Source organism: Lindgomyces ingoldianus (genome assembly GCF_010093535.1).
Source record: "Lindgomyces ingoldianus strain ATCC 200398 unplaced genomic scaffold BDR25scaffold_14, whole genome shotgun sequence".
In the NCBI taxonomy this organism is placed as follows: Eukaryota; Fungi; Ascomycota; class Dothideomycetes; order Pleosporales; family Lindgomycetaceae; genus Lindgomyces; species Lindgomyces ingoldianus.
In genome coordinates this window covers 1,273,721-1,292,297 of record NW_022985175.1, presented here as the reverse complement: position 1 = coordinate 1,292,297, position 18,577 = coordinate 1,273,721, and the positions used below count along the sequence as shown (strand labels likewise).

General features: G+C 40.5%; 6 protein-coding genes across 6 annotated transcripts; 3 read left to right on the top strand and 3 right to left on the bottom strand.

Annotated features, from left to right (window-relative positions):
• Positions 1-188: 188 nt before the first annotated feature.
• Positions 189-1,501, top strand: BDR25DRAFT_286128 (oxidoreductase). The gene is made up of 2 exons (XM_033688225.1): positions 189-560; positions 614-1,501. The coding sequence occupies exons 1-2, from the start codon at positions 265-267 to the stop codon at positions 1,356-1,358; spliced, it is 1,041 nt and encodes a 346-aa protein (XP_033548324.1). The 5' UTR covers positions 189-264; the 3' UTR covers positions 1,359-1,501.
• Positions 1,432-3,112, bottom strand: BDR25DRAFT_261093 (uncharacterized protein). The gene is made up of 4 exons (XM_033686686.1): positions 2,720-3,112; positions 2,290-2,665; positions 2,109-2,226; positions 1,432-2,050 (listed from the first exon to the last, which is right to left on the bottom strand). The coding sequence occupies exons 1-4, from the start codon at positions 2,903-2,905 to the stop codon at positions 1,546-1,548; spliced, it is 1,185 nt and encodes a 394-aa protein (XP_033548323.1). The 5' UTR covers positions 2,906-3,112; the 3' UTR covers positions 1,432-1,545.
• Positions 3,113-3,283: 171 nt separating this feature from the next.
• On the top strand, positions 3,284-4,285 carry BDR25DRAFT_334064 (uncharacterized protein). The gene is made up of 2 exons (XM_033692902.1): positions 3,284-3,727; positions 3,784-4,285. Exons 1-2 carry the CDS (start codon positions 3,326-3,328, stop codon positions 4,066-4,068), a joined length of 687 nt encoding a protein of 228 aa, XP_033548322.1. The 5' UTR covers positions 3,284-3,325; the 3' UTR covers positions 4,069-4,285.
• A 47-nt stretch (positions 4,286-4,332) lies between these two features.
• Positions 4,333-5,702, bottom strand: BDR25DRAFT_368400 (benzoate 4-monooxygenase cytochrome P450; the record flags this gene model as incomplete). The annotated part of the gene is made up of 2 exons (XM_033697050.1): positions 5,436-5,702; positions 4,333-5,384 (listed from the first exon to the last, which is right to left on the bottom strand). The coding sequence occupies exons 1-2, from the start codon at positions 5,647-5,649 to the stop codon at positions 4,333-4,335; spliced, it is 1,266 nt and encodes a 421-aa protein (XP_033548321.1). The 5' UTR covers positions 5,650-5,702.
• Positions 5,703-6,961: 1,259 nt separating this feature from the next.
• On the top strand, positions 6,962-8,091 carry BDR25DRAFT_223723 (amine oxidase; the record flags this gene model as incomplete). The annotated part of the gene is made up of 3 exons (XM_033685123.1): positions 6,962-7,187; positions 7,245-7,677; positions 7,737-8,091. 3 exons carry the CDS (start codon positions 6,962-6,964, stop codon positions 8,089-8,091), a joined length of 1,014 nt encoding a protein of 337 aa, XP_033548320.1.
• Positions 8,092-8,808: 717 nt separating this feature from the next.
• Positions 8,809-9,793, bottom strand: BDR25DRAFT_354732 (uncharacterized protein; the record flags this gene model as incomplete). The annotated part of the gene is made up of 3 exons (XM_033695361.1): positions 8,809-8,923; positions 8,953-9,180; positions 9,723-9,793. The coding sequence occupies 3 exons, from the start codon at positions 9,791-9,793 to the stop codon at positions 8,809-8,811; spliced, it is 414 nt and encodes a 137-aa protein (XP_033548319.1).
• Between the last annotated feature and the right edge of the window lie 8,784 nt (positions 9,794-18,577).

Sequence of the window (18,577 nt, the reverse complement as noted above, 5' to 3'; positions counted from 1 at the left end):
TTCTACGCACGGATGTCGGCTTGTGCACGCGGTACAGTCCGCTCATGAGAGCCCCCTGTAGTCGCACCCGCAGCCGACAACGCCCCTCCCGCCGTCAGGCGCATCCGCGTTCTAGCGCCTGGGCGGCGATCCTCTCACACCACACCCTTGCTGCGTCTCTATATTAACCAGTCGCCTTCTTGATACAGTTTCTGCTTCGTTCAACCTCCTTGGACTCTGGCTCCGATAAACACATGATAGTGAGTGTTTCAGCAGCTTCCCGAAATGGCGTCCGAAAAGCTCTTCGAGGCAATCCCTGCATTCCCCGAAAATGTACCCACTGCGCCAGTGCACACGGTGTCGCTGGCGAGCTTGGTTTCGGGGGATGCTACCGCTGCCAGAAGCGTGCTTGATGCATGCCAGGAACTCGGCTTCTTCCTGCTCGATTTGCGCGGCGATGCGCTTGGCAACACCGTCATCAATGAGATCGACAGCCTGTTTGGAGCTGGCCAAGATATCATGAATCTGCCTGCAGAGGTAAAGGAAAAGTACCCACATGATCTGCCCAAGAGCTTTCTAGGGTGATTGCCGTTACCCCCCGGTCCTTCATGCCCGCAGCTCACATAATCCCCAGGTTCAAACCCCGAGGTCTCGCTAAAACGGAGACCAACGAGCCTGATCGCTTTGAGTGGTTCAATCTTGGCCAGGATGGCCTTCTCAACAATACACCGCTCCAGCCACTACCCGATCTTGTGCATACGCATTTGCCTCTTTTTACATCGTTCCTCAAGCATGGCCAAACCATCGTGTCCACCATCAACACCATCCTCGCATCCCAGCTTGGCTTGGCCCCCGATACCTTCACTTCCCGACAGCTACCTACAAAGCCCTCTGGCACTGTCATCCGCCTCATCAAGGCTTACGCATGTCCTGAAGAGGAAGACCTCCGCACAAGCATGATCCACCATACAGATTTTGGCACCATCACTCTACTAGCGAACGTGCTCGGCGGGCTGCAGATTCTCGCGCCAGGTAAAGCTGCGACTGACGAGCAGGCATGGCTCTACGTACGTCCGAAGCCGGGCTGCCTCATTGTGAATCTGGGAGATGCAATGGTACAGTGGTCAGGCGGCTTGCTGCGCAGTAACTGTCATCGGATCAAGTATCCACCGGGTGAGCAGCGATTCCGAGACCGCTACAGTTTAGCTATTCTAGTCAGGCCAGAGCGCGATGCCAGTATGCGGAGCCTGGTGGGTGAGGGTGGTGGCGAGGACGAGAACCTGACAGCTTGGGAATGGGAGGTCAAGAAGGCCATGGCACTTAAGAGAGCTGATGCCGTCATGGAAAGCAAGGGCGGTAAGCCGGTGGCAGTAGTTTGAACATTCCACGAGCAAATACAGTCGCACTAGAACCTAAAAGTATTTTGTTCATTGCAACCGAGCTAGCCGGTTTCCACCGCATTGACCTATCTCTCTATTGTTGATAGACCTGGAAGACTGCAAAAGAGACGGTAGAACGAAAGCGCCTGTATCTCCACACATGCAAAGAATCGTACTAGCCCTGCTTCTAAACCTTAGGCCTTAGACTTCCTTTAGGCCATACCGGCCTACTGTCATTGTGCTCTTGCGATTCCACGTCAATGTTCACCTGTACGGTGATTCCCCTCTCATTCTTCTTCGCAGCCGAGCTGGGACGGTTGAGCCCATCTTTTAGAGGGATTTCATCGTCCGAGTTATCGTGAATTGTGGTGAATTGCCCATTCGGTCCATAGGCAGCGAATTTCCCACGCTTACCGTTATGAAGCCGTTTGTGCTCGGATCCAATCGTCAGGCTATTCGTTGGGCCGTACGACCCAGACTTGGAGGTGCCTCGACTACCTTGGGTGATTACTGTAACAACCTTCTTGTGCATGCTACGTATCAGCGGGAAGATTGCTGGCAGATCGGCGATGAACTCGGCAAGATTACGCTCTACAATGGTGCAGACGTAGACTCTTCGCAAAGCCCAGGACATATCTGGGTCCTTGAAGTCATTGACGAACCCGACGCGGATGATGGAGGCGGCGAAGACACTGTGCAAGTATGAGTAAGCAGGTGCGCAGCAAATATAACGAGGGCTGAGCGGCTTACAGAAGACCGGATCCGGTCAAGGCCAACACGGTGATTTTCTTCTGGAGACTCATCTGTAGATTCCCAAAGAAGTAGATGGGCAAGATTGCGTAGAACAGATCGGTTACACTGGAGATCGCTACGTTCCCCGTTAGCTTCTGGTCATTCAGAGGCTGGTTGAATCAGTCGCCACGTTACGTACCTGTGAATGCAATAATAGAGTTGACCAGAGTCTTTTTAGTGCGGACCGTTCCGGGGACCTCGGGGTGCCAGAGTTTCTCCAACGGCCGCGCCTGCGTAGCCCAGACGATGGTTTGGCTTCCATGGGCAATACAGGTAATAGTTATCAACCCGTAAATGACCCATCGCGACCGGCGGTATGTGCCACGAATGAGGGAGAGGATGAAGAAGCAGATAGATAATTTGACCGACCATATAGCGAGGTTTGCGAGACAAAGAGCAATTTGATTCCATCTTCGCAGCGCTCGCTCTTGGTCTCTGGTCAGGAATTGGAGATGGCGCCCAAAGCCTACTTTTACGGACTCGTACTCGATCGCATTGGAGGCCAGGTTGATGCCCTATGATTTCATGTCAGTTCGTATTCTGGGCGTCTTCTGAGCGGCCGCGTTTACCAGGCTGATAACGATCAAGAAATCTTCAATCTGCAGGGGCAAGCGGCACCACAGCTTCATACCAATGCGCATGGACGTGGATAGGATGATCAAGGCTGTCATCACCGTGGTGGCGATGACGACCACGTAGGCCTCATTTTCGTCTGTCAACGAGGGATTCCACTTGATGGAGGACCTCGTAGACATGGCCGATTATCGTGCCCGAAAAGTTAGTAGAAGAGAAAGCAAATGTAGGATGAACGACGTCTAGCGCGATATCGATAGCTGAGTCTCCATAATCCAGCGAGGGAATGCAGCCACCACGGTCCGGAGGCATCCATCCTTTTGTCAGCGGATGGAGAAGTGATTTACGCGCTTAGCATGCAGTCAGCGTCGGTCAAGGGGGCCCTGTACCACCATCCATACAGTAGTTTGATGGTGGTACCGAGGGTGCGAACCATGGTCTAGGTGGGACCTCGGGATCCAACCTGGGCGTCCGTGCACCTAGCCTAGCCCGCTCAACCCGTGGCGCGTGCTTATGTACGGCTGCGATAAGACCTGCGGCAAGGCGCTGAAGACTTGCGCCCTAGACACCTGCGCAGCACCGCTCAGTCAACCCAGCTCGACATGAGAGAGGATAACAGCTCAAACCCCCGTCTGTCGCGCTTGGCCGAGTCTGCCTACAACTCGCCTTACACCCGGTCGGGCGCCCCAGCCCCCCATCCAAACACGGACCCGTATGCTCCGCTGCGAGCAAAAGCTCTGGCAACCCTCGAGGCCATGGGTTACGATCCTCAGACCATGGTCGAGCGCGGAATCGTCTGGGCTGAGGATCAGGACCCGTTCGGTCACGTCATGCAGTCGCAATACATGACCTTCCTGGGCACCTGCTTCCACCGGGTCATGGAGAGCTATGACGAATTCCTGAATGAGGATGAATACAACGACATGATCCTCGCCAAGACGGTCGTTCCCGTCGTGAGGCGATACGAGCTCGACATCCGGAGGCAGGTCAAGTATCCCGATGCGGTAGGTACCATGTGCGAGGCGGGTGCAGATTAGGCTAACCTGCTAACTTGAAACAGCTCATCGCAGCGTATCGGGAGGATCTCATTGAGCCCACCCGCAACAGCGGAACGACTTCGCTCTTCTCTCTCAAGCAGCAGGCTATTGTTGCCGAAGTCAAGGGCTCCGTCACCTACATGGATGTGAGGACCGGACGGCCTGTCGACATCCGTACGCTTGGCGGCGGATGGCCGAAGGTGTTTGAAGGATTCACCAAGAAGGCGGAGCATGCGAAGATGCTGAAGGAGAAATGGGACAGGGAGCACCCGAAGTCCGACAAGAGCATAGCAACTTCGAAGATTTGACCTTTAGTAGAGTTGAGTGTAGCTCTAATCCATTGAGCCATTGCTGGCTGGGTACTGCGATGGGCAAAGGCAATTTTAGCTCGAAGTGGGGAAGCCCATTTCCCGACGAAAGCAAAACCTTCACTGAAGAAGGCTATCGAGGGTTTGGGCCTGAGAATAATTGCTCCTGTAGACGATCATAACTACCTAGCGCAGGCTCTATTGCAACTCAAAAGTGACATGTTTTCTCTCGCTTGAAAGTAATAGGACCTGTATACCCAATGACTAGCTTTGGTTGGATACCACTCGCTCTTTGAATTGAATGAACGGACCGTTCAACCAACCAGCAATAGAGTAATGGCTCTCAAAAATCAATTCCTTGTCTGCTCCAACCTCATCTGGGGTATTCGACCAAACATGAGGGGCAGTCTTCTGCTCTCTGCCGCTCAACTTGAAGTCATAATTTACCAGGATATGCGCATACGCAATACTAGCAATCATGACAGCGACATGGCCACCAGCGCAGTTCCTCGGCCCAATGGAGAACGGCGTGAACATCTTCCGGGCAAACGCCTGTTCAGTTTCGGGCAGCATGTCGCGGATCCAGCGCTCTGGCCAGAATCGGACTGGATCACGGAAGATCCTGCCGTCTCTGAACAACGCGAAGAGACTCATGCCCACATCGGCGCCCACAGGCATGGGGACCTGAGCTGCGCCGATGGTGACGCCATCCTGCTCACACTCTCGCCAGTGGACGCCGCATGCTGGAGGGAGAAGACGCATGACTTCGTCGATGACGGCGCGGAGATAGACGCTTGACTCGAGTTCTTTTCCCCACACGATTCTCTCGCCGGGCTTGAATTTGCTGCGCATTTCTGTTGCGAGTCTCTCGTACACATGCGCGTAGTGGGAGAGATAGTGCAAAAACCCTGAAATCATCATGCCGTAGCCATCAGCCGAGGAAAAGGTGCTGAAAGCGCCTTCGCCGATCATGTTGGCCCAGTTATGTCCAGGCTTCTCCAGGTTGCCGTAACCGCTTTGGATAACCGGGCCAAAGATGCCCTTGGGTTGGGTGGCATTGGTGGCAAGCGCTTGGTCAAGGAACTTTTGGAACCAGCTGGCGAATTGGTTTGCTTTGGGAGATAGGAGAGGGAAAATCCAGCTGACGAAGTCGCCGACTCCGAGGTCATTAAGGACTGGTAATTGTTCCCAGAGACCCATTTTCTTCTCGTGGGTGTAGAGTGCGAGGAATACGTAGTCCCTGGCTGAGTCGCACAGCAAGTTCGTTTTTATGCCCAAGCCAAAGTCCGACATGGTGTCGAATCCCAAACACAGGTCTATAGTACGTCAGCTAGTATTTATGGCGCGGGAAGTCATGGATAACTTGCTCCATTTTCTCATGTCACCTGCAGCGCTCCAACCGTCGCTATCCTTGGTCTTGGTAAGTTGAGAGAAGTATACCTCCAAGTTTCGAAGTATTGCCGGCTCATAACGTGCGAGGTTTTCAGCAGTGACGCCGGATCTGAAAACCCTACGGAGATTATGATGCAGACGTTTGTCGATAGAGGTCATTGTGCTCCAGCCATCCGGGAGTGGTAGCATGGTCGCATAGCCTTTTGATTTGTGGAATGGCTTCCCATGGGCGTAGATTGTGGCCATGTCCGAAGGATAGAGAGAGAGAATCTGATTTGGGGCATATCGTATTAAATCACCTGCAAGCTGTTAGGGACAATCTCGTGCTGGGGCACAATGGCAGTACAACGGACCGTATTGCTGATGACGTCTTTGTATGTCTAGGTGCATTGTGCCTCTCCACGAGTGCCATGCTGAGTATAGACTAGTCACTTTGGCCAAAAATGGACCCGGGACATTGCTGAACGGATGGAAAAAGAGTCTTCGAATGGCGATGCCAGCAACCTGGTTAAAGCGATATAAATTTGGAAGTCATCGGTATTCCGAGGGAATACTCACGATCACCAGAGTTGCAGCGCTCATCCAGACAGCATACTGGTACATGATTGCTGTTGTGGTCGCTCCGGATTGGAATGGTATGCGCCCCGATGTAAAACCGTGTGGTGGGTGAGTGGATTTGAAGATCGTTGTTGGACGATAGCTCTTGTGAGAATATACGTTCGTGGCCGATTGATGCCTGCAATTCGGGCGTAAACTTTGTTCTTCGACCTATTTCCCAAAACCTTATGCGTTGATACCGGTTAGAAACTGTGCTGCCGGGCAGGCTTGTAGGCAACTGGCACAATATCTGGCTCTGTGCCGCCCCGCAATCTGGCTGGCTGCATGTGTTCCGGCGCAGGTGGTCAGATCAACACACCGACTATCGCGCTCGGTGAACTCCAAGAGCACAATATCAGAACATTTTTTGATAATTTGCGTGTGATTGGGGGCTGAGGTACCATCATTGATCCGTACTCTCCTGACTGTGTGTCATCCTTGTAGCGAGTGTGCCTTGCTAGGACACACGGCGTAGGACTTCGTTGGAAATTAATGGTGACCTGAGACAGAAAGCTACAATGTTGTCGATACCGAGATTGCCGATAAATTAACTGTCGACCTCATTGAGACGTGGCACAAAAACGGGTCCGCAGCACACTAGTGTCAGCCGCAGATTCGCAGTCTTAGCTATAACCCGTAATGAGTATCCAGCCCGGAAAGCAACGTCTACCAACCAGGGACGGGGGGTTTCTGGTGTCTGGGTGCGCTTTAAATTGCTCGTGCCTGCCCGCATAGTCATGATCCGCGGTAACCTTGTCAGGTTCGTGAATGGATCACCGCCCTCGCCAAGCGGTATCGCACCGGAATAGGATAAGATTCACTATACCGAAGTCAGATGTCATTGTGCTGTCTCTATAGCTTGCATCCGGAAGCCTTGTTGATATTTTATTGAATTCAAGCAATGATGGCAAGCCAGCAACAAAAACGCCCTCCCCAGCGTATTGCGATCGTAGGTGGTGGCATCGCAGGCATCGCCTGCTCGTGGACTCTACGAGAACAAGACTGCAATGTTGACATCTATGAGGCCGATGATAGACTGGGTGGACATGCGAATTCTGTACCGTTCAAGGGGGATGGACGAACGGTCAACGTGGACACCGGGTTTATTGCAATGGATGAGACCACATATCGTGAGCATACCTTGAGGTCCCTGGCTTCCTACTACAGAGTTCGCTAATGTCGAGTAGCACAGTTTACTGCTTTCTTGCGAAAGCTCGGCGTCAAGACCATCCCTACGGATATGTCCTTTGGAGTATCTGCTGATCACGGAGCCTTCGAATGGGGCAGCTATTCGATACAAAGTTTCTGCCATAACCTTGTGTTACTGTTCAGCATCTGGTTTTGGAGGCTCGTTTTCGATATCTTACGGTTCAGTTTGTTCGCGGAAGACATCTTAGACGAAGATCATTCGAGTCACGAGTCCTATGAAGCCGGAACCCGACCTTCAGAAATTATTCCGACCAGACGGCAGCTGGAGTCGATCGGAACGTACCTAAAAAGGCACAAGTACTCGGAGCAGTTCATGACCTACTTTCTGATGCCCATGGTGGCAGCACCATGGTGCATTGATCCGGACGAGTTTGCATGCACTTTTCCTGCAAAGCTACTAATCAAGTTCATGTAAGTTTTCAGTGGAAGTCTACCCGGGGCGCGAATTTCAAGTACTCACATAGATAAAGGCTGTATCACCGTCTCCTGGACACGGTAGCTACAACACTTAGATGGCAGTCTTTCCGTAATGGCTCTAAAACATACGTGGATGCGTTCCAGAAACAGCTACCTGCCAATCATCGGCTACATTTGGGGACGGACATCAAGAGTGTCACTCAGCTGCCCAACGGAGCGTCGATCGAATTTACCGATGGCTCTCACAGAGAATTCGACCATGTAGTGCTTGCCATTCACGCGAACCAAGCTTTGCAGCTTCTTGGGGATGGAGCGACATGCACGCAGCGCACAGTCCTCAACGCTTTCAAAACGAGCCGTAACGTGTGCTATCTACATTCAGACACATCAGTAAGTCTCTTTGTTTAAGATGGAAGCTCCATCTCTGACCTACTTAGCTCCTCCCAAAACGCCGTTCGGCCCGTGTAGCATGGAACTGCCTCCTCGATCAGCAACCACTGGCGAAGCTCACCCAAACTCATCCCACACCAGGTCATCGGTCTTGTTCCGCGCAGCCTCGTTCCAAGATTTCCATCACTTTCGACATGAATAAACTGCAGGACATACCAGTACCTGGAGAGATTGGAAGCCCGGGAAGAGTTCTAGTAACTATGAACCCAATCCGTACTCCCAGAGCACCGCAAAGCAGGCGGATTTACTACCATCCACTCATCACCTCAGAAAGCATCATCATGTCTCGGCACTTGGATAGGATCAATGGCATCCGAAATGTGAGTTTTGCTGGCGCTTGGATGGGGTTTGGGTTTCATGAGGACGGATTTGCGGCAGGGTCACACGTCGCCAGGATGCTCATCGATGGGCGTGAGAAGACAGGTCCATTGGACCTTGTTGCCAGGGTAGACAGTAATGTGAATAGGGAGGTAGGTTTCATAAGGTCGGCTCTAAGGATAGCAGTATTTGCTATACAAAAACTGTTCCTATAAACCTCGAAATGTTACACCCCACTTTAAGCCGCGCTATCCGACGCTAGAAAGCTCAGAACTAGATAAAATACGGGCAGGTAGAATTGCTCTGCCAGTACTAAGCGTGTAAGTTATTTTCAAGTGGGGAAAATTGTTTCGACGCTTACCGTGGTGGGTGTTTACGAAGTATCAAGCGTTGATGCGGCTTCAGTACGCGGTCATCCCTTTTACCACAACGACGATCCTGGAGCTCCAAAGCGCAGCCCGAATCTATTGAACTATGGGACAGTACCTCTGCGCAGTGCACACGTATAGAGCTGCAAGACTTCCTGGCAAGCTAATTGTAAGACCTAAGCCAAGCTGGTTACTTTGTTCTTTCATAAAACCTTTTGAACTTGATGTAGTTTGTAGGCCATGCATAGCCTGAGCTGGAGCCAAGCCCGTGTCAGGCGTACGAGTCGGAAGCCGCAAAGCTGGCGGAGAAGAAGAAGAGGGGGAGTATGTCGAGGTGAACACGGCCTGGTTTACTAAGTTGCTGATAACATGCTGAAGTAGTAAAGATATATTTTATTTATCTTAATATATTTATTAACTACTACTAGAATTATTATAACGCGTAGCTATAATAATAACGCCTTAAAGAAAGAACGCTATAGTACTAGCTACTTGTTAACTAACTAAAAGAGATAAAATCTCTCTTACTTTATATAAAATAAGATAGATTTTAACTTTATACTTATTCTCTTAAATATATTAATTACTTTTAAGTCCTACTTACTATTACTAAAATCTCTTATTATTATTTCAAAATCTTTATTTTATTTTTTTTAGAAGATAGTAGTTTAGAACGCTTAATAGTAACTATATAAATAAGTAACTTAACGCTAATATAATAACTTAATATATATAATATAAAAATAAAATAAAAGCTATTAGTTTTTTATTTAAAAAACTTTTATTTCTTTAACTTATAAAAAAGTTATTATTATACATGTAGGATCCTGTACTTTGATTAGGGGTTTACACAGAGGCTTTGTCTAAAGGCCCTAAGAGTGGCTCTAACCCTAGTACTGTAACGATTCTACGAATCGTTCCATCTCGGGTCGCTCGGATCCTATCCGAAGGGTCCCCGTATCGGCCCCGACCATGACTCGACCCAGTCCTCTGCAGTTACCTCTATTCCCTTATGTATTTAGTCGCACCTTGCCCCTGTAGCTAGCTTAGTAGTTTTCTAATATCCTTTTGTATAAGGCCTATAAGTGTTAATAGCATTCCTAGGTTTAGAGTCCCCACGCACTTCTATATGCCTCCAAGTAGATTCCTACTGCATTTAGACTTATTGTCTTGCCTGCGCTGTTACATTATATTAGAAAACTTACTTTTACTAGTAACAGCCTTATATAATATTATATTAATTATTTGTTTAACTATATTTAACTCTAAAAAGTGTTTAATTTAGTTTATGTCTGTACGCAGCAGCAGCGTCGCGGCCTGGATACGAGCGATCGCGCACGAGCAGGATCACGTATCTATGTCACATGATGCTCATGCGCGAACCTCTGTGCGCGAACATCTAGATATCCCCCTTTTTCTCTGTACAGAGGAAAGACAAGAGTAATAGAACTAGAAACATGTTGCCCTTACTTTACCTACCTTATACACTGTGCACACTGTACACTACTCTTACTCTTGCTACTTAAGTGCTTATACTATAAGCAGCTAGCTATTAGAGCCTATTTAACACTAATTAGTAGTTAATTTAATTAACTGTAAATTAGCAAAAGTAATAATAGAGTACCTACGCCTTATAAGGTACTTTATTTTATTACCTATTTCTTAGAAAGAGTAACAGTAGAGTACTTACACTTTATAAGGTACTTTATTTAGTTACTTATCTTTTAAGATAGTAGATTAATTCTTTGCATTATACAGTAAGCTCTGCTACTATATAAAGTAAAGAGGAGATAGTGTAAGACGCACACTAAAGCTACTAAAGCTGCATAACCTAGTAGCTAGATAATAGCACATTAATTTTTTACATTGTATAGCAAGCTCTGCTACTGTACAAAGTAAGAAGGAGATAGTGTAAGGCGCACACTAAAGCTATTAAAGCTGCACAACCTAGCAGCTAGACAACAGCAGTACCTGCGTAATCTACTAAAAAAGTAATTAACTATACTATTATAATAAAGTCTTATTAGCAACTAATAACTCTATGTAATAATAAAAAGAATAAAAAATAATTTTTATTATATAAATAACTTATAAAGAACATAGAGATATTAAAAGTAACACTATAAAATAAGACTAGCCTAGAGTACTAGAATAACAAGATTAACATGTTAAAGGCTTTAATAAGCCTGTAAACTTAATTATATATAAGTTACATAATTACTAATTTACACATAATAACTTAAAAAAGCGCTACTTTTCTAAGTGTGTATATAAAAAATTTTAAAGAATAGACACTATAAAACTTCTTAGCACTTAGCTATGTGTTTAAAAGAGAGCTTATATAAGTGCTAGAAGACAAGAAAATTACACTACAGCTAGGCACTAAAGGTACCTAAGCCTAGAAGCTATATAATATAGCATAAAAGAAGGTAATTACACTAAAAAGGCTTTATATATAACTTTTATTACTATATAAAGCTTTGCATAGAAGCAGACTAAACATAATGCTGCTATTAACACTAAATATACTAGCATTACCTGCTTTTACACCTTAGCTAGCACTACACTAATTACTGTATAAATAATACATGCCACTCTACCTAACGCCTGCTCTACACCCTTAATTGTACACACCACCGCCTGCAGTAGTGTATGCACCACTAATACCACCTGCACAATCTATACTACATTACAACCTGTATAAACTTCTACCCTAGAGGGAAACTGCTAAAGAAAAACTTCTAGTAAATAAAATTATATAATTCTAAAAAGCATTAAAAAAAATAATAACTATATAAGTTAACTATATAACATTTTTATAAATAAAATAAAAAATTTTATTAATCTATATTAATAGCTAGATATTTAGAAAACTTAGTACACAGACATCTTTCTAGATATTTTAAAAAGTTAGGTAAATATGTACTATATATATAACATAAGCCCTAGATATAACTAGAAGCATTTATATAACACCTTAAGTAGTTACTTTAACACTAATGTAAACTATAGCTAGTACTAGACAAACTAGACAATAATAACTTTTATATAATACTAATAAAAAAACTTTAATAAAAGTTTATATAAAGTTTTTAAAATAATAATTAATAAGCTTACACTTATATAAAAAGTACTAAAAATAAAATTTTAAAAGAATGTTCTACTGCACACTGCTGTTATATAAGCTTGTTAAGGATAACTAGAACTAGAACATACTATGTTTACTATTAAGCCCTTATATAAAGCCTTATTTAGCAACTTACAGGCATTACTTTAAGTTACTATAGACTAAAGGGTAAACTAATACTTCTAGAAACTGCTTAATGTATACTACATAAACTGCTAATATAACTCTGCATAATAAAAGTCTGCATAACAAGAAAAAAGCTTCTTTTTGCGTAAAAAAAAACAACATAAAAGATCTTTATCTAGGTTTAGGCTATAATCTAGAGACAACTGCACGCAGATAAAGAAGTGCTTTGTCTACTATAAAAAAAAATGTTAGTTATTAAACTACTCTTATAATAACTATACATAAGCAAAGAACTAGTATGTTACCTTATATAAAAATTTCTATAATAAGACTTTATTATATAAAGCTATTACCTTATATATCTAAGACTTTAAAGGTTACCCTAAGAAAGAGAATAATTTACATAATATAAAGAAAATAAAATAAGAAAGTAAGGATGCTAAAAAAGCTATTAACTACTTTACCTTTACTGCCTATCTACACTGTGTAACAGAAAAGGACATCTATAGCATTAAACTTAAAGAATATGCTAAGCAGTTTATTCTTAACAACTAATACTATATAGTATACTAAGGTAAACTATAGAATATAAGCGCAGTAAAGATCTCTACTATTAGTAAGTTCTAACTTAAAGCGTACATATAAGAGAACCTATGTATAGAAATTAATTAGACACCTAGCTAAACAGATATTAGCTTTAAAGGCTAAACACTAAAAGAATTAATTAGTACTATACAAATCTAGAACCTAATTAGTCTAGTTATATACTATATTTTAGAGAATTTAACACTATTTTTACTATTACTAGCAGATGCTAACTAACTTAGGGCATACTTTAATAATGTTTTAAATGTTATTATATATAAAAACAAAACTACTGTTCTTATTATATAAAAATAGAGACACTTTTTTTTTAATATTAGTAAAAAAGAATTTATGTTTTTCTTTACTAAATTAAAACTTTACTGCCTCTACTACTAATTTAGACACCCCTGCATAAAGAAACTCTAGAAGATGCTAACTAGCGCTAGCTATAATGTTAATGCTGCAGTGCTAGAAAAAATTAAGAAGTTCTGCTACCTCTGCTAATTATATAACTAGGCTTTATAAAGATTTAAGTTTATAATTAAAAATAACACTTACTTTAACTATAAAGTTATTATTAATGTTGTATAAATTAATAATAAAAATGTTTTACATATTATTAATGTAGACATATTATTTTAGGCTGCTATATTTCTAAAATCTATGTCTGCATAAGATACCTAGGATGCACTATGCAAATGCTAGATTAATACTTATTAAGGACCTCTAGACTATATTATGCATAACTCTAGTATAAACTTTGCTTTAAAGGATTTTTAAGCTTATATAAAGATTATAGGAGCTATATATAGGTAGATGCCTGTAGAAGTATATTAGGTAGTTAAAAAAGTTAAACACGCGCACACACCTCTCTAATAAGTGTTTAACATCCTAAAGACTAAGCTAGGTAACTGTATAGATAATAAGGCTATCTTATAGATAGCAGTTAAGGCTCTAAACAACATAGCTAGCCTACACAGTCTAGTACCTACGCTGCTAGTCTTTAAGGTATACCTAAAAATTAACCTAAACTTTTTACTATTACTAAACATTATTACATAAGCAAGTGCTATATAAAAGGTAATAAAAATACTTTAAAAGAACTATGTAAAAGTAAACATTAATTATATAATTAACACCTATAATAGCCTTATAATGTATAAAGTTTTTAACTTCCTCCTTAGCTTAGAGATTATAGCATAGAGGGAGAAAAAAAGCTAGACTAGCCTATATAAGATTAAAAGCATTAAAGAGAGAAACATTATTATTAAAAGAAAAAATAGCCTACTAAAGCTCTAATATATGCAGGTTAAACTATACTATAAAGAAAAAAAAAAGACAACTTACTTATAATAAATAACCTAGATAAACTAATCCTTATATAAAGGGATTTTCTAAAGAAAAGAAAAAGAGGACAGCTTTATAAAAATATTACAAAGGCAGAACTAAAGCCTACTATAGACTAAGCCCCTTAGAATAGCAATACTGCACTAGTGCAAAGAGAAGATATAGATACTAGAAAAAGTAAAAAGTAAAGGAAACCTGCATAAAGTCTAGACTAGGTATTTCTAACCTAGAAGAAGAAGAATAATTAAGCTTTATCTATTAAGCTCTATACAAACAGTGTAATTACTACACCTAAAAAACTATTTAAAGAATTAGACTATATAAAGATAGACACCTTAATTACTAATAGCACTTTTAAAGTTATAGCATATAACTTAATAAGGCATAAAAGTTAGATTTTTAACCTTTACTTTATATAAGAAGTAAAAAGTAAAATAACTTAACTATATAAAAAATCCTGCCTAGTGTTTGCTAGCTACTTAGACAAAAAGAAAGAAGAAATTCTTACCTAGTTACTAACTATTTAGAGAATAAGCTAGAGACTACTCTTAGCTATAGAAGTAAGCCTAAGAGCTACATATAAAATGCATTTTAAACTATGTAATATTACATAAGTATACATCTAATTAATAAATAAGCTTATGCGCACGCTGTACGCAAAGCTACTAAAGAAAATGCGCTAGAGCTTTCTACTAAATATAATACTCTAGGTTGTACAACCTTTGTATAGAGCTGCTAAATTAGGACTGTATTAGTTTAAAACATACTATAACTACTATAAAAAAAAGCTATGTATACACATCTTTTTATATAACCTCTACCTCTTAATTACTAATAAAGGAGAGCACACTTTTAGTATTACTAGCTTATAAATAGATAACACTTTAAGCATTATAATAAAGAATTTTACGCAAAAAGAAGAAAAAAAACTATAAAAAGCAAAGTTTTATATAAAAAGTAAAACTATTCTAGTAAAAAAGCAGCTTATTAAGTTTAATAGTAAAAGGATTAAACTTACACATAACATAGTAGTTTTTACTTAAAAGAAATAAGTAAGCTACTTTTATATAATTAACTTAGAAGATAAAGATGCTATATAATAATATATTAAGTAATATGTAAAAGAGGCATATATTGCATCTATGTGTTAACTAAAGGTAGCATTTAACCTGTTTATTACTGCACAAACTATAGACCCTTTGTACAACAACATTAACACACTTAACATATAAATCTAATAGTAGATAGATAATAGTAAGCATAGTTTTACCTTCTTACTATTATAGCTTAATTATGCAAAGCTATTTATTTTTATAAATAGATTATTTACTAATAATAAAGACCTTAGCTTATAGCTAGAATTCTTAATTATATTAAGTAATAAGGACTGTACAGAGTAAAGTAACTGCTTTAAAATACTAGGTAACATTATACACTAGAATTTTACTAAGTGTAAAAGAGTAACTAGAAGTGTCTTTACTAGTAAACTATATAAAATAGTTAGAGGGTTTAATAATGTAATTACTTTTAGTACAACTCTATAGTAAATTATATAAACACTTAAACTGCTACTAATCTTAGTAGTAATTTATATAAATTTAAAGTTTCTATATAATTACCTTATTAAGCTAAGCACTACTAGTAAAAAGTAACTTATAATTAACATTATATTACTCTATAAATTATATAAGAAAAGGGAAATTACTAAAATTAAGTAGATTAATAGTAAAAATAACCTAGTAAATGTATGTATAAAAAAAACACTAAACTAGGCTTTTTAATTATTAGTCTTAACTAACTGCCTCTCTGTCTAGATAGAAGCATCTATAGACTAGCTAGATCCTGTGCGCAAAGATGCTTTAGACTAACTAGACTAATAACACCTTTATATAAAGCCTATTTTTTTTTATGTTATTTTTTTTTTATATTATACACACTTATCTTTTTTATTATAAGAATCTGTTACTGCTAGCACTGTATAAAAAGAGAAAAAAGCTAAGGGATTGTACAGCAGAGCTTAAAAAGTAAAGAATAAAGAAAAGAAAAGCTATTTACATAGCGCAACTAGCTTATCTTAACACACAGCATTACTAAGGCAAGTCTTAATAAATAAGGGTAGAGTAAAAGCAGAACATAATTAAATAAACCTACATAGACAGAAGGGAGGTAACGTGTACAGAAGGCAACTCTTTAGACAAAAAGAAAAGTTGCTAGTGTCTGTACACAGCAGCAGTGTTGCAGCCTAGATATAAGCAATCGCGCACAAGCAGGATTACGTATCTATGTTACATAATGCTTGTGCGTAAACCTCTATGCATAAACATCTAGATATCCCCTTTTTCCTCTGTATAAAGGAAAGATAAGAGTAATAGAACTAGAAACATGTTGCCCTCACCTTACCTACCTTGTACGCTGTGCACACTGTACACTACTCTTACTCTTGCTACTTAAGTGCTTATACTATAAGCAGCTAGCTGTCAGAGCCTATTCAACAGTTTAAGTTGCTATTTTTACACACTATTACATTAAATTATTTAGTTATTATAGACAAGATTTTAGAGACCTTTTACTAACTAAAGCCTTTAGGTTTAAAACTTTCTATCCCCTATAATTAAAATTACCTTTAGAAAAGTTGTAAAGAGTGCGCTAAAGTAGAAACTTAAAGACTACTAATAACTTATTAGGATTAAAAACAACTACTAATGCCTAACTTTTAACTACTTTTAAACCTTAGTACAAAGCTTACAACACGCTCTAGCTGTAGCTAAGGTAAAATGCCTGCTACTAAAGCTAAACAACTACTAACCTTAACAGCTAAACCCTCTTTTATAGGACCTAAAGCTAAAAACCTACTAGATTTAAAGTTAAACTTTAGCAGCATAGCTCTTAAAGACTAAGTTGCTTAATTAAGAGCATAAATTAAATAGCTAACTAGATTAAAAACTATTAGTTTTAATTATCTTTTACTAACTACTAAATTACTTCTAATAATGCCCTAAATTACCTCTACTACACTAATAGTAAAAGACTTTTTAGGCACTTTTAAGCTTTTTTAAAGCTACCTTACTAAATATATGCTTAAGATTAAGAACTTTACAAACAGTAAAGAACTTACATTTAAATAATAGTAAGCCTTTATTATAAATAGACTTAACATTAATTTAGATTACTATTAGAGTAAGTGTGCACGCATAGCGTTAGTATAGGGACACACTACTAGTATTGCAAAGAAATACCTAGAGCCTAGATACCTAGCTAAATTAGACAACTTTTAGTTTAGAAATATAAAAGAAATAATTAAGCTTTTATAAACATACTTTATTACTAGTAACAAAGAGATAGAGGTGTAATAAGCGTTTTAAACTCTAAAAATAAGTAAAGAAGAAGTATTTTCTGCTTTTAAAGCTTACTTTATTAGTGCTGCTGTTAAAGTGTTTATATTAAAGTTAAAATAGTTCTTCTACTTATAGAAAAAGATACTGCCTAGCCTAAGAGTACTAAACTTAGGTTTTAAACACACTTAGAAGGGCTTCTTTAAAATAATAGTAGCCTAACGTACCTAACAGGTTGGCCGGCCACTTTTGCCAAGCCCCCACTAAAACCACCCCATTCTCTCGTAAAACAGCCCACTTTAGCCCTGTATAGAGTAATACAACACAAGATATTATTTAGAGTCTACTTTTGCTACTTGCTTACATGTACATAAGTTATGCCTAGTCTAATTACACTGCCTGCATTACCTTTAACTTAGCTTACCCTCTTTAGCGCGCACCTGCGTCTTTAGCTTCTTCCTATTACTACGCGCTCTAAACTCCTTTAAAGCAGTTAGACAAGCCCTATCCTTAACTATTAAGGTTCTTTCTGCCTAAATCTGTTTCCTTTTATGCAATCTACGTTGCGTGGCAGCCTTATTTGCTGCTTAAAGCTCTGTAATCTTATAGCCCACCTGTTGCGTTAATGCCCTAGATAACTGTTGTCCACTCCCTATTGCCTTGCTATATTGCCTTTAGCTGTCCTTGTCTCTCTAAAGCTGTAACAACTGCTCTAGTTAATATCTAGCCTATTATAAAGCCTAACTTGTTAAAGTTATACCTGTCTTTATCCTAGATACTGTACTTAGCTTTTATGTTAGCTACTAGGCAAAACTAGCTCTAGATAACCTCTAGATTCTTGCAGAGCGCTCTCTTGTAATTATACTTGTAATTAAACTTTATTGTAAACTTAGGGCAGTGCTTAACCCACATACTAGTCTAGTTTAAGCTAACCTGGCCTAGATTGCGCTCTGCGGGCAAGGAATTAGCTATATCAGCTACAGCTGCGAGCCTAGGGGGAAATCCGCGCGTAATAAGCTTAAGTATGTACTTAACAACTACCTTCTTCTTAAGCTTAGTTAGATTCCTTAATTTAGGCCAGCATTCTGCTTGTGAAGGCTGTCCAGCGCGTTAATTGCTTAGTGTTGTGTGAGAGACATTATAGATAGCTGCAGCGCGTTACAAGGAGAGTTTTAAGTCTTGTTTAAGAGCCTAAAGAGCAAGCTGTATCTGACGTTCTTTAGAAGATTTAATCTGATGTT

Excerpts from the sequence above, each read along its gene's own strand:
- BDR25DRAFT_286128 (XM_033688225.1), top strand. The coding sequence starts at position 265 with ATGGCGTCCGAAAAGCTCTTCGAGGCAATCCCTGCATTCCCCGAAAAT. Across the intron at positions 561-613 it reads CTGCCCAAGAGCTTTCTAGG|GTTCAAACCCCGAGGTCTCG; the intron begins GTGATTGCCGTT and ends CATAATCCCCAG.
- BDR25DRAFT_261093 (XM_033686686.1), bottom strand. The coding sequence starts at position 2,905 with ATGTCTACGAGGTCCTCCATCAAGTGGAATCCCTCGTTGACAGACGAA. Across the intron at positions 2,666-2,719 it reads TCTTGATCGTTATCAGCCTG|GGCATCAACCTGGCCTCCAA; the intron begins GTAAACGCGGCC and ends ATGAAATCATAG. Across the intron at positions 2,227-2,289 it reads CTCTATTATTGCATTCACAG|CGATCTCCAGTGTAACCGAT; the intron begins GTACGTAACGTG and ends CGGGGAACGTAG.
- BDR25DRAFT_334064 (XM_033692902.1), top strand. The coding sequence starts at position 3,326 with ATGAGAGAGGATAACAGCTCAAACCCCCGTCTGTCGCGCTTGGCCGAG. Across the intron at positions 3,728-3,783 it reads AGGTCAAGTATCCCGATGCG|CTCATCGCAGCGTATCGGGA; the intron begins GTAGGTACCATG and ends AACTTGAAACAG.